Here is a 23,363-nt window from a genome sequence, read left to right on the forward strand (position 1 = left end):
CAGCCTTTTTTTGTTTTTTCGTTTTTCACTCCTCGCCTTCCAAGAGCCATAGCTTTTTTTATTTTCCCGTCAATGGAGTGGTGTGAAGGCTTATTTTTTTGCAGGAGGAGTTGTCGTTTCTATTAGCATGATTTAAAGTACCATATAATGTACTGGGAAACAAAAAATGTTGTGGGGTGGAAATTCAAAAAAGACTGTGATTCCTCAATTATTTGCGGTGTTTAGTTTTTATGTCTTTCACCGCGCAGTAAAAACGACAACTTAACTTTATTCTGCTAGTCAATATGATTGCTGCAATACCAAATTTATATCATTTTTGTTTTACCATTTTTACAAAAAAGTTTTGTAACAATTTTTTGTGTCGCCACAGTCTGAGAGACATAACTTTTTTATGTTTTCAACGATTGAGCGGTGTGTGGGCTTATTTTTTGCCAGACGAGCTGTAGTTTTTATTGGTACCATTTTTTGGTACATATGACTTTTTGATAATTTTTTATTAAATTTTTTTTTTTAGCACTAATGTGACCAAAAAACAACTTTCACCATGTCCATTAAATAATGTTATATTGTAATAATTCTGACTTTTACGTGATGCGACCATAGCAATTTTTGTTTATTATTTTGTTTTTATTTTCTTTACATTACTTTAGATTACCTAGCAAAACTTTACTTTAGATGAAAAAATGGGAAACGTTTTTTTTTTTTTTACTTTTAATATTTTTTGTACACTACTGAAAACTTATTTAACTGCTTTTTACACTTTTTATTAGTCCCCTAGGGGATTTGAACCAGTGATTGTCAGATCGCTTGGTTTAATACACTACAATACTAATGTATCTCAGTGTATTGTCATTTTTACAGGCTCCTGTTAAGCCCTGCCAGAGGGAGCACTTAACAGGAGCAGAAAGAAGGCAGACCTGGGGAACTTTATTAGGCCCCTAAGCTGCCATGACAACATCGGCACCCTGCGATCATGTTGCGCAGAAGGGGAAGCGATGGACTATCAGAGGGGACCGTCCCTCTCTCTAACGGCTTAGATGCTGCAGTCGCTATTGATCGCGGCATCTAAGTGGTTAGACGGCCAAGATCAGAGCGATCTCTGTTTCTGGTTGTTAGCTGTGTATTACAGTTGACACCCCAGACTGACACCCGCACCGTAAGGAGCAGGCTCAGCATGTGAGCCGGCACCATAGTTTAACTCCCACACCAGAATAAATGGGCATATCCTAGTGTGTCAAGGGGTTATTGTACCATGAGAATGAGTGGTGGACATACCATTGGTGCAACCTGTGCAGCTGCACAAGGTCCTAGTAGGTAAGGGAGCTCACCACCACCTTATAAGCAGCTAGCATCTTTTTACTGTCCTCTTTTACTCTATGGCTCACAATTACTGGTGGATTGTTAGAGAAACATAAGGGGGCTGTTTTATCATGAGCTATTCTAGACAAAGGGGCCCACATATTGTTCTTGCACTGGGGCCCTCTGCTGTCCTTGTCCACTCCTGATGATAATTTCATGTGAATCAGTGATAGAGACTCTTGCTTCACAGAGATTTTAGGCTGCATAGTATTGTTATTAAAGGAGAAAAGTGTTTGGTTTTTTTATAATTAGAAAGGCCTTGTCAATGATAAGCTGGTCACATGTTGTCCTGCTGTTGAGATCCCCCAAAAATAGAGGGAACCCTGCAGCAAGTGTTCAATTACCCCACAGAGCCACTGCAGGAGAAATACAACATTATATAGTTTCCACAGAAATAATGCAACTGTCTGTGTCTGTGGTACTCCAGTACAAAATATGCCAGAATAATAAACCAGACCTTTAAGCTTCCAATTTCTGTGATATTAAACTGATTATCTGGGCAAAAGCTGAAGATAGTGCTATTGCCGAATTAGAGGTACCCATCCTCGTGGCCCGTGACGATCGAGGGATCCAGAGGTGTTTTCGGTGAGGCAGCTTCTGCAGCCTACCTGTACGTTTTTATAGGTTTTTTTGCAGTAGTTGTCATAACTCGCCCAGGAACCTGTATAGGAAGTGACTCACTGCAAATGCACGCACAGATTTTAAGTTGAGTCACTTCCTATATAGGTTTATATAGATCTTGGCAACCACTGCCTAGGACCAGAGAGTACAGACCGGCTGCTGAAGCGGTCTGCCAGAAAACAGCCATGGATCCCTCGATTGGGGTGGATTACATAAGGAAGACTGGGGCTCCTTCATTCCTGAAAATAGCTGTATTTTCATCTATTGCCCCAGAGTATCACTTTAACGTCTTTGATCAGATTTTTCTTCATAGAGCACTCGCATTTGGCTATTAAAACTGCGAGACTGCCATGGAAACCTAAGCACTTTGTGTCATAGAGTGGTTGTAGTAAAAATGTAGTGAGGATTCTAGGAAGACAATTAAAACTGAATGCTAATGATCTATTGGCCAGTTGCGTTAGATGATTACTTGTTACTCTAATATATGATCATGCAGGAAAGGCACAGATCATGTCTTTCCTGCCACCATATACAAATACAATTGTCAGAAAAAAAACTCCTCCTTGCTACAATAAATAAGAAAAGGCATAATAAAAAGGATAAACCTTCCATTGTATGCATACTGTCCTCGAGTATTCTGCTTGTGTTTCGCCGGGCATCATATGCTCAACTGATAATGTTTCCACATTATGATAAGTGCGGACTTATCCTATTGGCTATTGATTATTAGCCACATTGGCTCTGTTTAAAAATGGGGTCTGCTGCATTTTTATTTAAATTACGCCACCCCACATATATCAGGCCTAATGTAAAACTTTACATCAGATTTAGTAGTAAGGCCCCTGCCCACTGTTAATACAATTTTACTTAGATGGATTTGAACATTTTCTTCGCTTTGACCTCTAGTATTGCATCCTCCTCTTAATAAGGATCCAAACCGATTATCTAATCAGAACATGTAGAAAAAACAATAGGTCAATGTAGAAAAAAAAGGGGCAGCCAGGTTAGAGAGGGGTCAGACTATATTGGTGGGGGGAGAAACAGAATGTGGGGAGAGGACAGACAACAAGATAAGGAGATCCTTTCGTTACAAAACATCAGTGTAAATAAAAAGGCCCGATTAATGTCAAATCACATTTCTGATAATAAAAGTGAAAAACTGACAGGCAAGTTAAAGTGTATGTTCACAAATGCCAGAAGTCTAGCAAGCAAAATGGGGGAGCTGGAGGCCTTGATACTGGAAGAAAATATAGATATAGTTGGTGTTGCTGAAACATGGCTGGACTCTTCACATGACTGGGCTGTAAATCTACAGGGTTTTACACTTTTTCGGAAAGACAGGACAAATAGGAAAGGTGGTGGTGTATGTCTGTATGTGAGAAATGATATGAAGGCGAGTGTGAAAGAGACAATAGTGGGTGAATACTGTGAGGAGGTTGAAACCTTGTGGGTGGAACTAGAAAGGGAGGTAAACACTGAAAAAATTACTTTTGGTGTAATCTATAGACCCCCCCAATATAACTGAGGAGATGGAGGGTCAGCTATATAAACAGATGGAGCGGGCTGCACAGGCGGGTACTGTAGTGATAATGGGAGATTTTAATTTCCGGGATATTAATTGGTGTCATGGTTCAGCTTCAACTGCAAAGGGGAGACAATTCCTCAACCTGTTGCAGGAAAATTTTATGGGCCAGTTTGTGGAAGACCCGACTAGAGGTGAAGCTCTGTTGGATCTAGTCATTTCTAATAATGCAGAGCTTGTTGGGAATGTCAATGTTCGTGAAAACCTCGGTAACAGTGATCATAATATAGTTAAATTTTACCTATACTGTAAAAAACAAACGCAGGCTGGGAGGGCAAAAACATTTAATTTTAAGAAAGCCAATTTCCCCAGGATGAGGGCTGCAATTCAGGATATGGACTGGGAAGAACTAATGTCAAATAATGGAACAAATGATAAATGGGAGATTTTCAAATCTACTTTGAGTTATTATAGTGCAAAATTTATTCCTATAGGTAACAAGTATAAACGACTCAAATTAAACCCCACATGGCTTACACCTTCTGTGAAAAGGGCAATACATGACAAAAAAAGGGCATTTAAAAAATACAAATCTGAGGGTACAGCTGTAGCCTTTGTAAAATATAAAGAGCTTAATAAAATCTGTAAAAATGTAATAAAATTAGCAAAAATACAAAATGAAAGGCAGGTGGCCAAGGATAGTAAAACAAATCCCAAAAAATTCTTCAAGTATATAAATGCTAAAAAGCCAAGGTCTGAACATGTAGGACCCCTAGATAGTGGTAATGGGGAGTTGATCACAGGGGATCAAGAGAAGGCAGAGTTACTAAATGGGTTCTTTAGCTCTGTATATACAACAGAAGAAAGAGCAGCTGATGTAGCCGGTGCCAGTGCTGTTAATATATCAGTTGATATACTGAATTGGATGAATGTAGAGATGGTCCAAGCTAAATTAAATAAAATAAATGTGCACAAGGCCCCGGGACCAGATGGGTTACACCCTAGAATTCTTAAAGAGCTTAGTTCAGTTATTTCTGTCCCCCTTTTCATAATATTCAGAGAATCTCTAGTGACTGGTATAGTGCCAAGGGACTGGCGCAGCGCAAATGTGGTGCCTATTTTCAAAAAGGGCTCTAGGTCTTCCCCGGGTAATTATACACCAGTAAGCTTAACATCCATCGTGGGGAAAATGTTTGAGGGGCTATTGAGGGACTATATACAGGATTATGTGACAATAAATAGCATTATAAGTGACAGCCAGCACGGTTTTACTAAGGACAGAAGTTGTCAAACTAACCTAATCTGTTTTTATGAAGAGGTGAGCAGAAGTCTAGACAGAGGGGCCGCTGTGGATTTAGTGTTTTTGGACTTTGCAAAGGCATTTGACACTGTCCCCCATAGACGCCTAATGGTTAAATTAAGGACTATAGGTTTAGAAAATATAGTTTGTAATTGCATTGAGAATTGGCTCAAGGACCGTATCCAGAGGGTTGTGGTCAATGATTCCTTCTCTGAATGGTCACCGGTTATAAGTGGTGTACCCCAGGGTTCAGTGCTGGGACCACTATTATTCAACTTATTTATTAATGATATAGAGGATGGGATTAATAGCACTATTTCTATTTTTGCAGATGACACCAAGCTATGTAATATAGTTCAGTCTATGGAAGATGTTCATGAATTGCAGGCAGATTTAAACAAACTAAGTGTTTGGGCGTCCACTTGGCAGATGAAGTTTAATGTAGATAAATGTAAAGTTATGCATCTGGGTACCAACAACCTGCATGCATCATATGTCCTAGGGGGAGCTACACTGACGGATTCACTTGTTGAGAAGGATCTGGGTGTACTTGTAAATCATAAACTCAATAACAGCATGCAGTGTCAATCAGCTGCTTCAAAGGCCAGCAGGATATTGTCGTGTATTAAAAAAGGCATGGACTCGCGGGACAGGGATGTAATATTGCCACTTTACAAAGCATTAGTGAGGCCTCATCTAGAATATGCAGTTCAGTTCTGGGCTCCAATTCATAGAAAGGATGCCCTGGAGTTGGAAAAAATACAAAGAAGAGCAACGAAGCTAATTAGGGGCATGGAGAATTTAAGTTATGAGGAAAGATTGAAAGAATTAAACCTATTTACCCTTGAAAAAAGACGACTAAGGGGGGACATGATTAACTTATATAAATATATTAATGGCACATACAAAAAATATGGTGAAATCCTGTTCCTTGTAAAACCCCCTCAAAAAACAAGGGGGCACTCCCTCCGTCTGGAGAAAAAAAGGTTCAAGCTTCAGGGGCGACAAGCCTTCTTTACATTGAGAACTGTGAATCTATGGAATAGCCTACCGCAGGAGCTGGTCACAGCAGGGACAGTAGATGGCTTTAAAAAAGGCTTAGATAATTTCCTAGAACAAAAAAGTATTAGCTCCTATGTGTAGAAAATTTTCCTTCCCTTTTCCCGTCCCTTGGTTGAACTTGATGGACATGTGTCTTTTTTCAGCCGTACTAACTATGTAACTATGTAACTATGTAACATATGGAGAAGACTTAGCTGTAGACTGTCAATAGACAAACCACAGGCATGTAAACGGTACTTCTATTTTCCAACAGATTATATGTCTTGATTCATCATTGCAGCTTGGTCTATAGATATTTTGTCATGTACAGAAGTACTCGACATTCTGTATGTCATTAAAAAGTAAATTTTCTACATTTTGGAAACCATTCAGTTAAATAAGATATGCTCTAATTAACTTGTCATTTCTAGTGGCTGGCATATATCCATTAGCAAAGATGCGAGATTTGATAAAAATTCTCAAAGGATCCTCTTGCTTGCTCGACTGCTTGTGAACCTTGAGGCCTGTTCTGTTGGCCTAGGAAAACACTGTGTGCAAGTGTCCTTTAGCGTTACAGAATGGAAACATCCTGTAAACTATGCAGCAGATCTGTCATACATTTAATTGTAACCCTCCTAAATAAATAAATATATATATATATATATATATATATATATATTCCCAAGTTCACAGCAGCCCCTCACCTTCCCCATGAGTCCCCAGTGACAGCAGCAAATCGCTATTCCCTAATAATCTCAGCAGTCCTCCTGTGTCCTCAATAGTCACACCAGAGGCCCCACTACTTCCTCTTAATCACAAAATTCACCCCTTACTTACAACATAATCACAGCAGGCCCCCACTGGTAGTCACAGCAGCCCCCTCACCTTCCCCAGGAGTCACCAGTGACAGAAGCACATCCCTATTCCCTAATAATCTCAGCAGTCCTCCTACCGTATGTCCTCAATAGTCACAACAGAGGCCCCCACTATTTCCTCTTAATCAGAAAATCCACCCCTTCCACCGTAATCATAGCAGGCCCCCACTGTTACCCTAGTAGTCACAGCAGGACCCTCACTTACCCTGCAGGCACAGGAACCCCCCTATTTTCCCAGGAGTCACAGCAGGACTCTCCCCAGCCCTCCTCAGTAGTCACAACAGGTCTACTCCCAACCCACTTATCTTTCAGTCGTCACAGTAGCCCCCATTCTTCCTGAGTAGTCACAGCAGATCTTTCAACCAAGTTTTGTACAGCCCAGATATTCACACACAAACCCCTTTTATCAGTCATTCAATGGGAGCCTTTATGTTTTTTTCTTTGATGCAGATATGGTCTCTGTGTATGCACAGATTACCTGCCACTAGGGGGAGGAAACTGAAGACACATTTATACAGATTGTATTGAGCTCCGTAAGATTCAATAAACTCATTTTCAGATTGTTCCCTCTAGCGGCAGCCTTGAGCTGCAGAAATGTACACCTTATGGACAAAAGTATTGGGACACACCTCTTAATTATTTAATTCAGGTGTTTTATTTAGTCCCAATTCCACAGGTGTATAAAATGAAGCACCTAGTCATGCAGTCCGTCTTTGTAAACATTTGTGTAAGCATGAGGCGTTCTAAAAAGCTCACTGAATTCGAGCATGGTTCTGTCATAACTTGCCACCGTTGCAACAAATCAGCTTGTGAAATTTCTCCTTTTTAGATATGTTTAACTGTGAGTGGCATTATTGCAAAATGGAAGTATTTAGGAACCACAGAAGCCCAGCCACAAAGTGGCAGACCACGTAAAATAACGGAGTACTGAGGCGCCTAGTGCATAAAAGTCGCCAAAGCTCTACTGACTCCAGAACTGCAGAATTCCAAACCTCCCCTGGCAATACCATTCACACAAAAACTCTGTGCCAGGAGCTGCATGACATGGGTTTCCACGGCCGAGCAGCTGCAAGCAAGCCTTACATCACCGAGCACAATGCCAAGGGTCGGATGGAGTGGTGTAAAGCACTCCACCACTGGATTCTGGAGCTGTGGAAATGTGTTCTGTGGAATGGGCGATCTCTATCTGGCAGTCTGAGGGACGAGTCTGGGTTTGGCGATTGCCAGAAGAAAGTTGCTTACCTGACTGCATTGTGCCAACTGTAAAGTTTGGTGGAGGAGGGATAATGCTATGGGGTTGTTTTTCAGGGGTTGACCTAGGCCCCCTAGTTCCAGTGAAGGGAAATCTTAACGCTTCAGCATACAAAGACATTTTTGGACAATTGTAGCTTCCAACTTTGTGGGAACAGTTTGGGGAAGGCCCTTTTTCTGTTCCAGCATGACTGTGCCCCAGTGCACAAAGCAAGGTCCATAAAGGCATTGTTGGGTGAGTTTGGTGTGAAAGATCTTGACTGGCCCGCACAGAGCTCTGACCTCAACCCCATCAAACACCTTTTAGGATGTACTAGAGCAGAGATTACCTTACAAATCTCTTCTGGATAAATGGGCAAAAATTCCCACGTACACACTATTACTTATTACTACTTAAAATCTTGTATAAAACCTTACCAGAAGAGTGGAAGCTGTTTTAGCTGCAAAAAAGGGACACACTCCATATTAATGCCTATGGATTTAGAAAACGTCTTAAAAGCTCCTGTATGTGTCCTAATAATTTTGGTCCATATAGTATGTCCCTAGGCTATGCTGTCACTTGTTGATAGCTCAGGGTCCGTCCGCTGAGACACCCATCAATTGCTAAAATGAAGGCTGTGGCACACTGTGGCTCTTTCCAAATATTTCCCTGCACAGCACAATGGCCATCCAGGTACTGTGCTGGTACTGCAAATCATTACAGAAATAAGTTTCCAAATTATATTCTTATTCCGAATTGAACATTTAATAGTTTTGCACATAGGTTAATTTGTCGTCTTTTCTATCTCACTTGCTTCCTCCTTATGGTTGCACTGCTAATCTCGTCTTACCAATAGAAAAGCTACTATCTATTGCAGCCTATATGACATAATTACAGATCAATATTAATCAGGAATAGTGCCTGTAACCAATAATAGGATCATTTCATCACTGACAGCTGTAATAAATTTATATAGTGTAAAAATATAGTTGGTTAATTGCAAAAATACATAAAATCCAAAGGAAGCCAATGTTCATGTGGAAGCGGTACAGATATATGTGTAACTAGATAGCGGGATAGGAGTAAATAAGAACAGCGCTTCAGTAACCCAGCACGGCCGCTATGCAGTGTACGGAGCCATCAGCTCCTGGCACTGACCACTTCATACCTTCCGGCAGCCAGAACAGCTGATTGGTGTGAGGTCCGGGTGTCAGACCCCCACCAATCATATACTGATGACCTTTCCTGTGGATAGGTCATCAGTATAAAAAACAGCCCCCAGACTAGACAACACAAAACAAAAGACAAAAGCAAAATACACGTGGCTAAGACTTCATTCACGTTTGTGCCAGGGTCCCGTTCCGACGTTCGGTAGTCGACTACGCTATTGATTCCGTCAAAACGACGGAACCCATTAGCACCGGATCCGTCACCATTGAAATCATTGATCATGGAAACGGAAACCTATGGTTTCCGTTTGTGTCAGTCAGAGCTCCATTCCAACGGAAAGCTCTGACTTTCCTTCGGAACTGAGCACTGGCGCAGATGTGAACGAACCCTAAGCATATTTGCAGTTGTCACCCAGTTCATTTTTGGATTGTTGCTATGCCACACATTCTGCCTAATATTCTTTGTGATTCTCTATTGGGATTGCAAGTCACTTATGGGGCCAAGGAAATCAAATGACATTGCCCTCACAAGTATCAAACGTTTTATCTTTGACCTTATTAATAATGCATTGGAGGACCTCTCAAGAATGATGGCTGAAAGAAAAAGTCAAGTTTCCAGGATTTTAGGTTGCCGTGGTTTGGATTACTGTGTTGTTACCACTCTACTACTGCAATTCATTTATAGTGTTAGAAACATGATCTCCTGGTCAGTCTATTCACAATCTCCGTACAAGGAGCAGAGCAGTTTTCAAAGCTCTGTTGGTGGTAACAGCGGAACCCCACAGTTTATTTGAAGTTATATGATGTGGGAATTAGAAAGATGTGGGGAATGCATAGATCAAAAAACCTGACCGACTCCTAGTCTATTTCTGTGCTGGCATGAAAAAAGAAAAAAAGCTTTTGTTATGGCTTTGCCACGTCTGTGCCAAGCATTCGTTCTCAAACTGGTATAGGGAAAATTGAAAGCGGTTAAGGGAATGTAAATAACGTGAGATTACAACCACAACTCAATTCCAAGTTAGCTTGACTTTTCCATTTCAAAGGCCTGCTTAAGCCATAGTAATACAAGTTAAAGCTCCATTTGTTCTTTTTCCCTAAATTGCACAGGCAGCTCTTCTCTGCTTGTCAGCATTAAAAACTCACACTACCCCTCGTCTCATGTTATTTTCAACTTGTATTACTATTATCTGAATTATTTATCCTATTACCTCTAGCATTGGTTTAATATATGCCAGTTGTTAGTCAATAAATATGGATAAAATTAGTTTGAGCTCCATATTTGTTTAACTAAAATAAGGGCCCTACTGATTTAACTGACTGAAATAGGCTTGATCTTGTAACATAGTAGCAAATCATTCACAATATGGGGGGAATGTATGATAAATGTACGAATTTCCCAAAAAATTGAAGTTGGCTTGATAAATTGGCATAACTTTCTAGGCATATTGGACACATTTCTATTCCTTACACCACCTCATGTCTGTACACCAATGTTTTGATGCAACTACTCTTAGCCACACTCCTTTTTCTAGACACTTCTAGACCAGATAAATTTGGCGCACACCCTGTTGTGAATCTCCCCCTATGTTTGTGGAAACTGTACAAAATTCATGGTACAATCAATAAAATAAATAACGGTTTATAGCCCTCTGCTGTATCCTGAACCAACACATGTTCTTCTTTTTTGTTGCAGCAGTGCTGCCGATTCTTCATGTGCTGATTCGGGAAATGCTTCTGAAATTAAACATTTTCCTTGCATTTCATACAAAATGGGTTTTCTGAGACCTGGACAGAAAAATAATAGAAAAATAAAAAACTTTTATTCTTGCCATTGCAACTTTTGTCTCCCACTGTCAGTTGCTGTCGCTCTCATGTGTTAGCTAGGCCACATTGACATTGCGTCCATAGTGACATGACTCCATGACATCACGTGAACGCATCATTCTTTGTGAATACCATCACCCACCCAGAGAACAAATCATTCATTATTGGTGTAAGTAAACGTCAATTACTTGTGCCTGCAGAGCAGCTGATAAAGTGTATAAAAGTTACATAAGTATGCCAAAGATGTTGGACCCCCCTATTCTATGGCAGTCGTTTTGCCAATGGTGTGTTTATACTGTAATAAAGGCTAATGATTAGGAACTTCTTGTCAATTATCCACATTTTACTGTTGACTTAGGCTAGGGCTACACGGCGACTTTGGACATGACACAGGTCGCGTTTGCCCCTGTGTGTATCGCACGTAATTAAAGTGAATGCAGCTGCATTGCAAAAGAATCAGTTGCAAGAAATTCAAACCGACTGTCGGGTCGCAATGCAGCCACGTTTACTTTACATACATGCGATTCAAGCAGGGGCACACAATGATCTTTGATCGCGCGACCAAAGTCGCTGTGTAGCCCTTGTCCTAGAGTGTATTCACACGGGCAGGTAGTAGTTCGGCCAGGCTTGTACAGGTGAATCCCATTAAAACAATGTGTCTGCAACACTGTTTGGGTAGGTGGCAAATGTCAAAGTAACATCCACATGAATGCCAGGACCCAGAGCATCACGCATCCGGCCATCTACATGATGTGTACATGAAGAAAAAAACGTGACCATCTTCTAATGCTACATGGTCCAGTTCTGATTCTCACGTAACTATTATAGGCACTTTCGGTGGTGGATGGTGGTCAGCATTGGCACTGTGACCAGTCTGCGCCTACGCAGCCCCAAACGCAGCAAGCTGCCATGCACTGGGTCTTCTGACACCTTTCTATCATAGCCAGCGTTAGGTTTTTCAGCAATTTGTGCTACAGTATCTCTTCTGTGGGATTGTACCAGACTAATCTATCCTTTGTTCCCCACACGCATAAATTACCTTGAGCACCCATGACTGGTCACTGGTTTACCGGTTGTTGTTTTTTAGACCACTTTTAAAAAATATCCTCTGAATACCAGGAACACCCCACAAGACTTTCCGTTTTGAAGATGCGCTGACCCAGTCGCCTAACCATCACAATTTGGCCCTTGTCAAAGTCGCTCAGATTCTTACACTTGCCAAATTTTCCTGCTTCCATCACAACTTCAAGAACTGACTGTTCACTTGCTACCAACCCTTTGACAGGCGCCATTGTCACAACATAATCAATGTTATTCACTTCATCTGTTAGTGTTTTTTTTTTGTTGTGGCTGAACGCTGTATACCTGATACATAAATGCTCCTTTTACCAGCAGGAGTGATTTGAGTAAAAGATAAACTCAGGTGTAGGCAGATCATATTGCCCGTAGCTACACCTCCTTCCTCCGGGCAATGTCACTAGAATACGAGCTGTCGTTTACACCTGCTCTCCCCTATTACCCAAATCACTAACAATGGTGAACCATCGCTATAAAGGTGTTTCTCACAAGCGGTCACCCATAATGGCTAAGACTGCTTTGATCAGCCAATTATCGTGTCTGAAATAAATTAGGCCATTCAGCAAACTACTAACTAGATGCTCCTTTCTGCTAATGCCATTATAACAGAGGCAGGAATGTTCTGCATGCCCATTGCTGCTTTCTCCCTCAGGACATTTAGAAGTGTGTTAAGTGTTGAATTGGCAGCTGTATAGCCAGCCTGACATAGTTCACAATGAAATTCAGTTGTTTTTAATGAAATCTTTGATTAGGACCGACTCCTGTTTTCCCATGGGATCCATTCACCCAGTACAATGGACTGCGCCCAGCCCTCCTCCTTATTTAAGCTCCAGAAAACTGTACTGAATAAATTTGTATCAGAGTTGTTGTTTTTTCAGGACCATTTCATGAATGCACTTGGGTTGCTGGATCTGTATAATAAGAACAGAACTAGACCCTTGTCCATATGTTGGAGTTTGCACAAAATGTACTTTTGTCTTTTTTATTTTATTTTTTACTTCCTAAATAATTAAGTTTTAGACCAAACCCCCCAAATACGTAAAAAATGCTTTTTTATAACTTTATGGGTTCACCCAATCCGATGGCCATAACTGCTCCCATAGGGTTGTCACTTGTGACAATGCAACATACTGTAGTTATGCATTGATACATTGCCGCTACCTACATTTAGTTTCTAGAAAATATAATCATCCAAATTATCATGTCCTTTGAATGTTGGCAGCCACTGTAAACCCATTCTGGTTGTGGAATGTTTATACATTATATTTAGTGTCTGCTCCGTAAGTGCTGATGTATACAGTGGCTACAATGGTGATCGTAAATACCTATGGAAAGTGCAGATAGCAGTAAAAATAATGTGAATATTTTGGCCAGTAAAAAGTGACACAGGATCCAGGCTCGACAAGTGAACTTGGCTTGGGCAGCTGTCAGGCTCTTCACGCTATCCACTTTGTAAAATCTCGAATTAAGCCCACCCTGAGAGTATGTTACGGTACCAACATAACAGTCCAACATTGCACCACTAAATGACGGAGTCCATAAAGCAATGGTTAAGTGAATAACTATATAAAGAGGTCTCAAGACATGCCGTATGCAGAATGCAGGAAACCTAAGCATATCCTACATACAGTGTTCTTATTAATATCACAACATGCCTGGGTGCTGAGGATTAGGTATTTAAAATAGTATGGAGAACTATGTAAGGAGGTAAAGTGAGAGGAAAAAAAATAATGGGCTGCAAGGGGAATAAAAAATCCTGGGCAGGTAAATAAGAAAAAAAAAGAAAATATAGGGGAAATAAAGGAAAACGAGAGAAAGCATAACAGGAGAACACAGACGAGGGAAGGAATTATTAGCATCAACATGGGAGAAAATCTCCAAGGAGAATTCCATTCGCACTCGGTCAAGGTCCTAGTAATGGTAGGAGCAAACCCATGTTAGAAACATTCACTACAATTGTGAAAAACCGCAGCAAAAGTTATAGATACTACGCACACTCTCTTGATTTAGCGTGCTCCGACCATTGCTAGAGTTGTCCAAAACTCCCAAATAATGCGCAGACGATGAAAATATATATACTTAGCCGCTCGGACGAGCAAATGAGTCCACAAACACAATTTCAACGTCCGTACGATGTCTAGGCTTGATGGTGGTTAACTAAATATTAGTTAACTGGGCTTTGTAGTTCTACCCCTGCCTCAATTACTTTAGGCGCAATGAACAGACCTAGTTAGAGAGAACTTACAATAGGGTAGCACTACCGGCATACCGTAAAAAATTCAAGGTTTATTGTTACTCACAAGAGGAAATATAAAACCGCATATAACATGTAAAATTGTGTCACTGAAGTCTCTGCCCTTTGAGAAAAAACGGTTACTATGAGCATCTTACAATCATACACTTCAGGGAAGTCCGTTAGATCGAAGTTCAGGATTAAAAAGACATGGCTGCTTTCCTTTTAAAACAACGCCATACTTGTCCGCAGGTTGTGTGCAGTTTTGCAGCTCCGCTCTATTGAAGTGAATGTGTCTGTCATAACCTGTGGACAGCTGTGGCACAGTTTTTGGCAGAAAGCAGACATGTTTTTTTAATCATGGACAACCCCTTTAAACATCTACTAACCTGTCACTGAGACATAATGTATGGGTGCCGGATGTGCGCTGTGGTGTTCCTCCGAGCGATGTGCCCTTTGTCTTTAGAAATGGAGGTATTGGAATCTTTGAGTCTGTAGTTGGAAACCTCTCGTTTACTGTGAGGGGACTGTAAAGTAAAATCAGATTAAATTAATTTGGTCCTGAAGTCCAAAATGAATCTGGTTTTAGAACACCCAAACAAATGACACGGTGAAGTACAATTTCAATGTTGATTTTAATTCTCTCATGTAGCATGAGGCTGAGTATAGATTTGTGCAGCAAAGAATAAATAACAGATATTTTATATGTGGTCCTGTCAACATAAGACTAATGTGTACATTATATTATCTGGCACATAGGATGTTGGCTGTAGATATTCGTACTAATGTTTTTTCTTCTAGTTTGCAGCACACCTGGTAAAGTTGGAATATCCGCGAGTTTGTATTCTGGATGGCGGAATAAACAAAATGAAGCCAACGGGTCTACTAACTGTACCATCCCCTCAAATATGAGAGTCCCACAGCCTGATGCCTCTGACCACTGCACTGGTGGAACTGGACTGGACCATTCTACTTTCTTACATATTATCATGATATCTTTGACAGCATCATAAGCCTAAATGGGTGGTGACCGCTTTGAAAAGGACTTAAGGGAATTATTCTCATTTATTTAATGTCTGTATCTTTCCTCAATCATAGTAGAAGCAACTTGTCTAGAGTTGTCGGTCAAAACACAAGAGTAAGTAAAGGTTTCACTCCATTAAGCTAAACAAGTGGTCGCTTTATTTGAAGTGTCTAAAATGAATCTACACAAGTTTCCAGAATTATGTTATATTCTATAATAAACTATAAATATTCCATTATAAATCTAAAATAGTAACGTAAAATCAGGTTCTACTCCTATAGGAGAGGTTATTCCTATTGCTGCAATTTCTGTTCTGTGAATCAGACATGCCGTAAGGGTGTTGTCACATTGGTGGGGGTCCATGAGCAAGGACCTTGACTAAGGTTTGTTAACATCGGGACCTGAGCATTCTAGAGGATCGGCCCCATGTACACTGCCATGTCTCCATTGAAACGGTGGGAGGAGTGGTTACAAATGAGTGTTATCCATAACTTTGATTTAAATGGTGCGATGGCTGCGCATCTGGGATAATCCCTCCATTAAACTTGGTATCTGGAGCTGTTCTACGCACGTGTGTTCCTTCTCTTGGGCTCTGACCTGTCTGATTGAGAAGTCAGAAGATCTTGTAATGAGAAAACCACTTTAGATAAAAATAACATTATCTAATAGTACGGATTATTAGTACTTATTCTGCAGAAATGTGGGCATTCTGTGTATTTACTTCGTATATGACACACACATTAGTTGTAGAAACGAAGGAAAAATTTGAATTATCTGTATGAAATGGACAAATTACATTGTGAATAATGATGAACCATTTTATTTGTTATGTTACATGTGTAATAGTTGTGTGTTACACCAGATATTGAAATGAATAAAGCTGCATAAGACAACCTGGGACAAAGATTGTTCACTAAATTAGCATCAAGAAACTAGGGGGTTTCCAAAATTAGAAAACATGGCTGCTTTGTTTCAAAAACAGTGCGACACCTGTCCATGGGTTGTGTGTGGGATTGCAGCTTTCCTCTGTTGAAGTGAAAGGAGCTGTCACACAACTCATGGACATGAGTGGCGCTGTTTTTAGGGGAAAGCAGACCTGTTTTTCTAATATTCGGCAACCCCATTGAAAGAAACTTCATTCTAGTAGCATCTTTTCACCATTATCTGCAGACTGAACAGGTGAATGAATCTACCTGTTCATTACTCTGGAGTGTGCTTTTCTCTTCACATTCTGCATTCCCTATGCTTACACCAGTGTAAATGTCATCATCGGGACTGTAAAATGTCAATGTTGTTCTGCCTAAAATATTGTGGGTCCTAAGAAATGTCACAACCCGCAGACCTAAAATGCATTTGGGAAGTCTTCAGACCCTTTACATTTTTTCACATTTTGTTATGTTGAAGCGTTGTGCTAAAATAAAAAAATTCACGTTTTTCCCCATCATTCTGCACTCAATACCCCACGATGACAAAGTGGAAACAGAATGTTAGTAATCTTTGCTAATTTATTGAAAAGGAAAAACTAAAATATTGCATTGACATAAGTATTCAGACCCTTTACTCAGTAGTTGAAGCACCTTTGGCAGCGATAACAGCCTCCAGTCTTCTTGGGTGTGATGCCACAAGGTCTGCACACCTGGATTTGGAGTTCCTCTGCAATTCTTCTCTGCAGATCCTCTTAAGCGCTGTCAGGTTGCATGGGGACAGTCGGTGGACAGCCATTTTCATGTCTCTCCAGAGATGTTTGATTGGGTTCAAGTCAGGGCTCTGACTGAGCCACTCAAGGACATTCACAGAGCTGTCCCCCTGCCACTTTCCGTGTTGTCTTGGCTGTTTGCTTAGGGTCATTGTCTTGTTGGAAGGTGAACTTTCGACCCAGTGTGAGGTCCAGAGCACTCTGGATCAGGATTTCATTAAGAATATCTCTATACTTTGCTCCATTCATCTTTCCCTCAACTCTGACCAGTCTCCCTGTCCCAGCCACTGAAAAACACTCCCACAGCATGATGCTGCCGGCACCATGCTTCACTGTAGGGATGGTATTGGGCTGGTGATGAGCATTGTCTGGTTTCTTCCAGACATGATGCTTCGAATTGAGGCCAAAAAGTTAAATCTTGGTTTCATCGGACTACAGAATCTTGTTTCTCGCAGTCTGAGAGTCCTTTAGGAGCTTTTTTTTTGCAAACTCCATGCGGGCTTTCATGTGTCTTTTACTGAGGAGAGGCTTCTTTCTGGCCAGTTTGCCATAAAGCCAAGATTGGTGGAGTTCTGCAGTGATCATTGACCATCTGGAAGTTTCTCCCATCTGCACACAGGATCTTTGGAGCTCAGCCAGAGTGACCATTGGGTTCTTGTTCCCCTCTCTTACCAAGGTCCTTCTCCCCCGATTACTCAGTTTGCTGGGGCGGCCAGCTCTAGGAAGAGTCCTGGTTGTTCCAAACTACTTCCATTTAAGAATTGTGGAGGTCACTGTGCTCTTGGGAACTTTGAGTGCAGCAGAAATTTTTTGTACCCTTCTCCAGATGTATGCCTCCACACAATCCTGTCTCTGAGTTCTACGGGAAGTTCTTTCCTCCTCATGGCTTGGATTTTTCTCTGATATGCATTGTCAGCTGTGAGACCTTATATAGACAGGGGTGTGTCTTTCCAAATCATGCCCAATCAAACGAATTTACCACAGGTGGACTCCAATCAAGGTGTAGAAACATTTCAAAGATGATCTAGAGAAAAGAGAGGCCCCCACAGCTAAATTTCAAGTGTCATAGCAAAGGGTCGGAATACTTATGTCCATGCGAAATTTGTCCGAGTTTTTCATTTTTAATAAATTTGCAAAAATTACTAAAATTCTGTTTTCACTTTGTCATTATGGGGTATTGAGTGCAGAATGATGGGGAAAAGCTTGATTTGTTTTGTATTTTAGCACAAGGCCTCAACATAACAAAATGTGAAAAAAAAAAAGAGAAAGGGTCTGAAGACTTTCCGAATGCACTTTAAACAAAGCCATCAGGACATAATGCTGTGCCCACGGGCCTGGTAGTTGAAGTAGCCTACAGACCCCTCCCCCCAATAACTCAAAGCACTGGGCTCAAAGGTGAACCTTCCCATCAAAGTGTTAGTGGAAAGGTTTGCTTTCTCCTCGCACAGTGACACCATTAGTCATATCTTTGGAGTATAATCTCTGATGCCTTTGCTAAAAATAATGCATTCATACCCATGATATTATAATGATCACTTACAATAAATTTAACTCCTAAAATAACTACTCTGTTTCCATCATTTGCACATAAATTTTAGCTTCAACATTGGTTGTTCCCACTGTTATTACCAGTGGTGATTTTTCCTTCTTCGTTTTCCTTCAATGGTGTATTCCCCTAGAACTCCTTTAAGGCACATTACAGCTCTAAGACCATGAGCTATACTTCGCTGCAGAAGTCTCGACCAAGGTGCTTATTGTGACCGCTACTAGTAAAATCTCTGCATTCAGTAAACTCATTACATAATGTTACTCAGGCCCCAACGCTGTATATAAATATATATATTTCCTTATTCTGATGACCCAATGAAGCAGCAATTCATCCCATTTACAAAAGCATTGTCATGAAATACTTTGTAAAGAGTCACATCACTCTTCACTACCAGTACTTGAATATTATCTGCTTAAATAAAGATGTCCATATCTTTTTTTTTTTTTTTTTTGCAAATTGTATGACTTGACGTCTTCTATGTCTCTACTATAGAATTGTAGCTGCGGTCATGTTATTAGAGTTTTATGTCAAATAAAGGAATGTCATTCTAGTCCTCGTGTTTGCTGACGATTGTACATAAAATCCACACTGCATTTAAAATTATATCTGTAAATATGTTGTGAGTCATGAGACCTGGGAATATTACAGATAAAGGTTTAATCATGGGGCAGACTTTTATAGACTTTGACAGTAATCCTATATTTGCACCGTGTTCATATAAGGTAGCCTATGTTTAATGACTCTTCAGTCTGGTGGAAGATGGTTCCTGCATAAACAAGCCAAATTTCATCTGTTGGAATGTTTCAGCCTAAAGTGAAGTTTTTGCATGACGGTTAGTAAGTGTAATAATAACATTTCAGAAGGTAAAACAGGATCTGCAGTGCTGCATCTTTCATGTATTTTTGTTTGGATTTAAATGGCGCACCTAAGACTTATGGTATTGTAGTGCTCCGCAGTACCGTAAAGTTTGTAGCTATCCAATAAAGAGAGGAAAACTGCGGCACTTGCCATAAATAGTCTTGATCTTAATCTTTTATTTAACAGTAATCCTTAGACATACATCATTTATTACACTTACTACTTGTAGGATCTGAGATCTGAGAAGATCCTAGAAGACAAGGGGTGTTTCACATTGGCTAACGCTTTATCACGGCCGTTGCCTTTTGGAATCTCATATTCTACATCTAGCAAGTGTAATAAACTTACCCTGCCGCGTTCCAGCCGAGTCTTCAGGACCCCCGCTGTCACTCATTATCCTGTAGTGGGGCTTGTCTGGATGCTGGGTGGCACTTGCGCAGAGCACATGTCCGCCTGGTCAATTCAGCTGCCTTTGACCTCTGTCTTTTTCTAGTTATAGTGGTTTATACGCTATAACTTGCTGCTATTCTAATTCATTTTTGTTTGTTTGGGTTGCTGACCTTTTCTGTTTCTAGACCTCAACTAGTTTGATTTTGGTTTTGGCTCTAGTACCTCTCCATTTATGTTGGTCTTTGGCTTCTGACCTTAACTGTTTAATCCTGACTCCGCTAAATGGATATAAGACTTTTAATGCTACCGGCAACTCGCTCCACCATGTTTTTCTGTAACGGTTTGACAAACTTACCAAGAGAATAATTTACCAGATAGCCAAAATACACTTAAGTCCTGGGGTCTGCACAAGTCTCTGGAAATGGATGTCCTTCAGGTGAAATGGGTCATTCGGTTTAACTCTTTCTCTAGGTATCATGGAACTAGGCTGTTCACAGTAAGTAACACATATGAGCAAACTATTTTACAGTCCTGTAGGAAAAAAAAACAGGCAACAAAAATACAGATATCCAAGTTGTTTCATTGGTTATTCTCATGTAAATGAACAGACTGTTGGGTTTTACACCATAATTTCATTTTCAAAACATGTGGTGAGGTGGAAGCGCCTGACCAGCTAATATTTAAATTTTATTCAAACGTAAAAATTAGTGTGAATTAATCACCTCATCCACAACAATAACTTCACGCTTTCATTAGAAACCTATACTATTGTTACCACAACATAATTTCTCACTCATGCCAGCATCCATTTGGTGGTTTCAAGTACATAATTCCATGGGGGAAGAGGGGCAGACTTTTCACTCCCTATTTGTTTACATCTTGTGCCGTAAAGTAGGGAGATCACTGCACACACAATTTTACACACAAATAATTTTTTACAGCGTTGCTGGCTGTCTGCAGTACTCTCCCAGCACAGGACTGTGGCATAACATAACACTATGGAATAGTTGACTGAACATCAGGTACTTAAACTGCAGTATAGAGCCTATTAGATGCTTTTTTTACTTGTTTTACTAGCTGGGCGTTGTGAATAGAAGTGTATGATGCTGACGAATCATCATCATACACTTCTCATCGTTACCACCCAGCTTCTGGCAGTGCACAGACACACAGCGTGTCCTCGCTCGTCCGACGCGATGATGTTCCTGTGGGAGGAAGTGACGTCACAGCGTGATCTCGCGAGAACACGCTGTGTGTCTGTGCACTGCCAGAAGCTGGGTGGTAACGATGAGAAGTGTATGATGCTAATTCGTCAGCATCATACACTTCTATTCACAACGCCCAGCTAGTAAAACAAGTAAACACGCCCAGATATTACAAACACAATACACGCCCAGTTGGAAATAAGAGAAAACACGCCCAGTTGTCCATTAGAAAGGCTAATTTGCATACATATAAAATTGCTCATAACTTGGCCAAAAATGATCGTTTTAAAAAAAACAAAAAAAAACGTTACTGTTATCTACATTGCAGCGCCAATCACATATAGGAGATAGGGATTTGATAATCTGGTGACAGAGCCTCTTTAAACATCATACTTTTGAAGTGCTCTCTACATATTTCTATATACACTCAACGTCATTCAGTCCTTACGTTTTATAATAAACACTCCAGTGGGCTTATATCATAAATATCTGTGTCATTATATGTAAAGTAATGTCCTACATACATACTGTGTTTGTTTGTATGTGTGTGTATGTATGTATGTATGTGTATATATATATATATATATATATATATATATATATATATATATATATATATATATATATACACACATACATAAAAAGAAAGAGATATATACTGGCACGTTGTCCTGCATAGTTAATGCTCCTTTCATATCTACTCTATAATATAAAATTCTGAAAAGTGCAGTAGCATTTCTTTGTGTGTGGTTTATCAAAGAACCCTCCAAGTCCCACGAGTCGAGGCGGAAAACATCCTAGTGAGTGTTTTATCATACTGGTTTCTACTGGGGATTGGTCAGATTTCAGACGCCACAGAACAAAGCCAGTATTATTACTAAAATCTTCCTCTACTACTTTATATCAAGCTTACATTCTATGCTTTGTTCTCCTAAGTTAAACTTTTCCAGAACCCATCAATTATATACTGGATTTATTTTCATACTGTATCCATTTATGAGGCTTAGGACAAGAAGCCTAGAGCAGTTGTAAGGATTAAAGGGGTTGTCCCAAGTTGATAAATGGAGCTATAAAGCTCCCCCATGTAAAAATAAGAAGAATTCTAATTACCTGTCCGTCGTCCAGCGATGTCGTTTTCTTGATATCGTTGATTGAAGTTGCGGTCGGTCCCTCTTTGTATCCTGCTCGTTGCCTAGGTTCCCGGCCACCGCTATTTACCTTTAGCGGTGGCCGCGCATGCGTAATGACATCCTCTGCGTCCGGAGCAGAGGATGTCATTTACTCATGAACGCGCATCTCGGCGCATCTCGGCGCATGCGCAGGAGATGCAAGGAGATGAAGTGGAAGGCACCCGTCGCGAGAAGTCTGCGCTCCGCTAAAGGTAAGTGTGTGTGTGTGTGTGTGTGTGTCTGTGTATATATGGGTGTGTTTGTGTATATGTGTGTGTGTTTATGTGTGAGTGTATATATGGGTGTATTTGTGTGTATATGTTTGTGTATATTTTTGTGTTTGTGTATATTTGTGTGTGTGTATATATGGGTGTGTTTGTGTATATGTTTGTGTGTTTTTGTATATGTGTGGGTTTGTGTATGTGTTTGTGTATATATGGGTGTGTTTGTGTACATATGTTTATGTGTATATGTTTGTGTGTATATGTGTGTGTGTGTTTGTGTATATGTGTGTGTGTGTTTGTGTATATATGGGTGTGTTTGTGTATATGTGTGTGTGTGTGTGTATATATGGGTGTGTTTGTGTATATATGTATATGTTTGTGTATATGTGGGTTTGTTTGTGTACATGTGTTTGTGTATATGTTTGTGTGTATATGTGTGTTTGTGTGTTTATGTGTGTGTGTGTTTGTGTATATATGGGTGTGTTTGTGCATATGTGTATAGGTTTGTGTGTATATGTTTGTGTGTGTTTTTGTATACGTGTGTGTTTGTGTATGTGTGTGTGTGTGTGTGTGTATATATGTTTGTGTATATATGGGTGTGTGTGTGTGTATATGTGTGTGTGTATATGTTTATGTGTGTGTTTGTGTAATATATGGGTGTGTGTTTATGTGTTTGTGTATATGTTTGTGTGTAGTTGTTTGTGTGTGTGTAGGTGAGCATAAGTATCGGTATTGTTCACATTGCTAACTTTTTTTTTATGTTGTTGCAGATTTTGATGTACCGATTGGACTACGTCTTTCGATTCGTTGGACTACTGCGTAGATCTACGTTTTTTGAAAATTTTAATAAAATGGTTAACGAGGGTTTTGTTGGGGATTTCTTATTTCAATAAAAAAAAATTGTCGTTGTGTTTTTTTTAAAACTTTATTAGTGCCTAGATAATGGCAGTTGGCTGATTGACAGCGTCCATTATTAAGGCGGTACTTAGTGTTAGC

The 23,363-nt window shown here is 40.2% G+C and overlaps 1 protein-coding gene across 1 annotated transcript in view; it reads left to right on the forward strand.

The window, feature by feature from the left end:
* The window catches only part of TBCK (TBC1 domain containing kinase), a 297,578-nt gene extending 281,409 nt beyond the window's left edge, over window positions 1-16,169 (forward strand). Inside the window, exon 26 of the mRNA XM_075860593.1 lies at window positions 15,054-16,169. Within this exon, the coding sequence (XP_075716708.1) occupies window positions 15,054-15,164 (111 nt within the window). The 3' untranslated portion in view covers window positions 15,165-16,169. The remainder of the gene's footprint in view (window positions 1-15,053) is intronic.
* Window positions 16,170-23,363: the final 7,194 nt, after the last annotated feature.

The sequence above is a fragment of the Rhinoderma darwinii genome, chromosome 1 (assembly GCF_050947455.1).
Source record: "Rhinoderma darwinii isolate aRhiDar2 chromosome 1, aRhiDar2.hap1, whole genome shotgun sequence".
Lineage (NCBI taxonomy): Eukaryota > Metazoa > Chordata > Amphibia > Anura > Rhinodermatidae > Rhinoderma > Rhinoderma darwinii.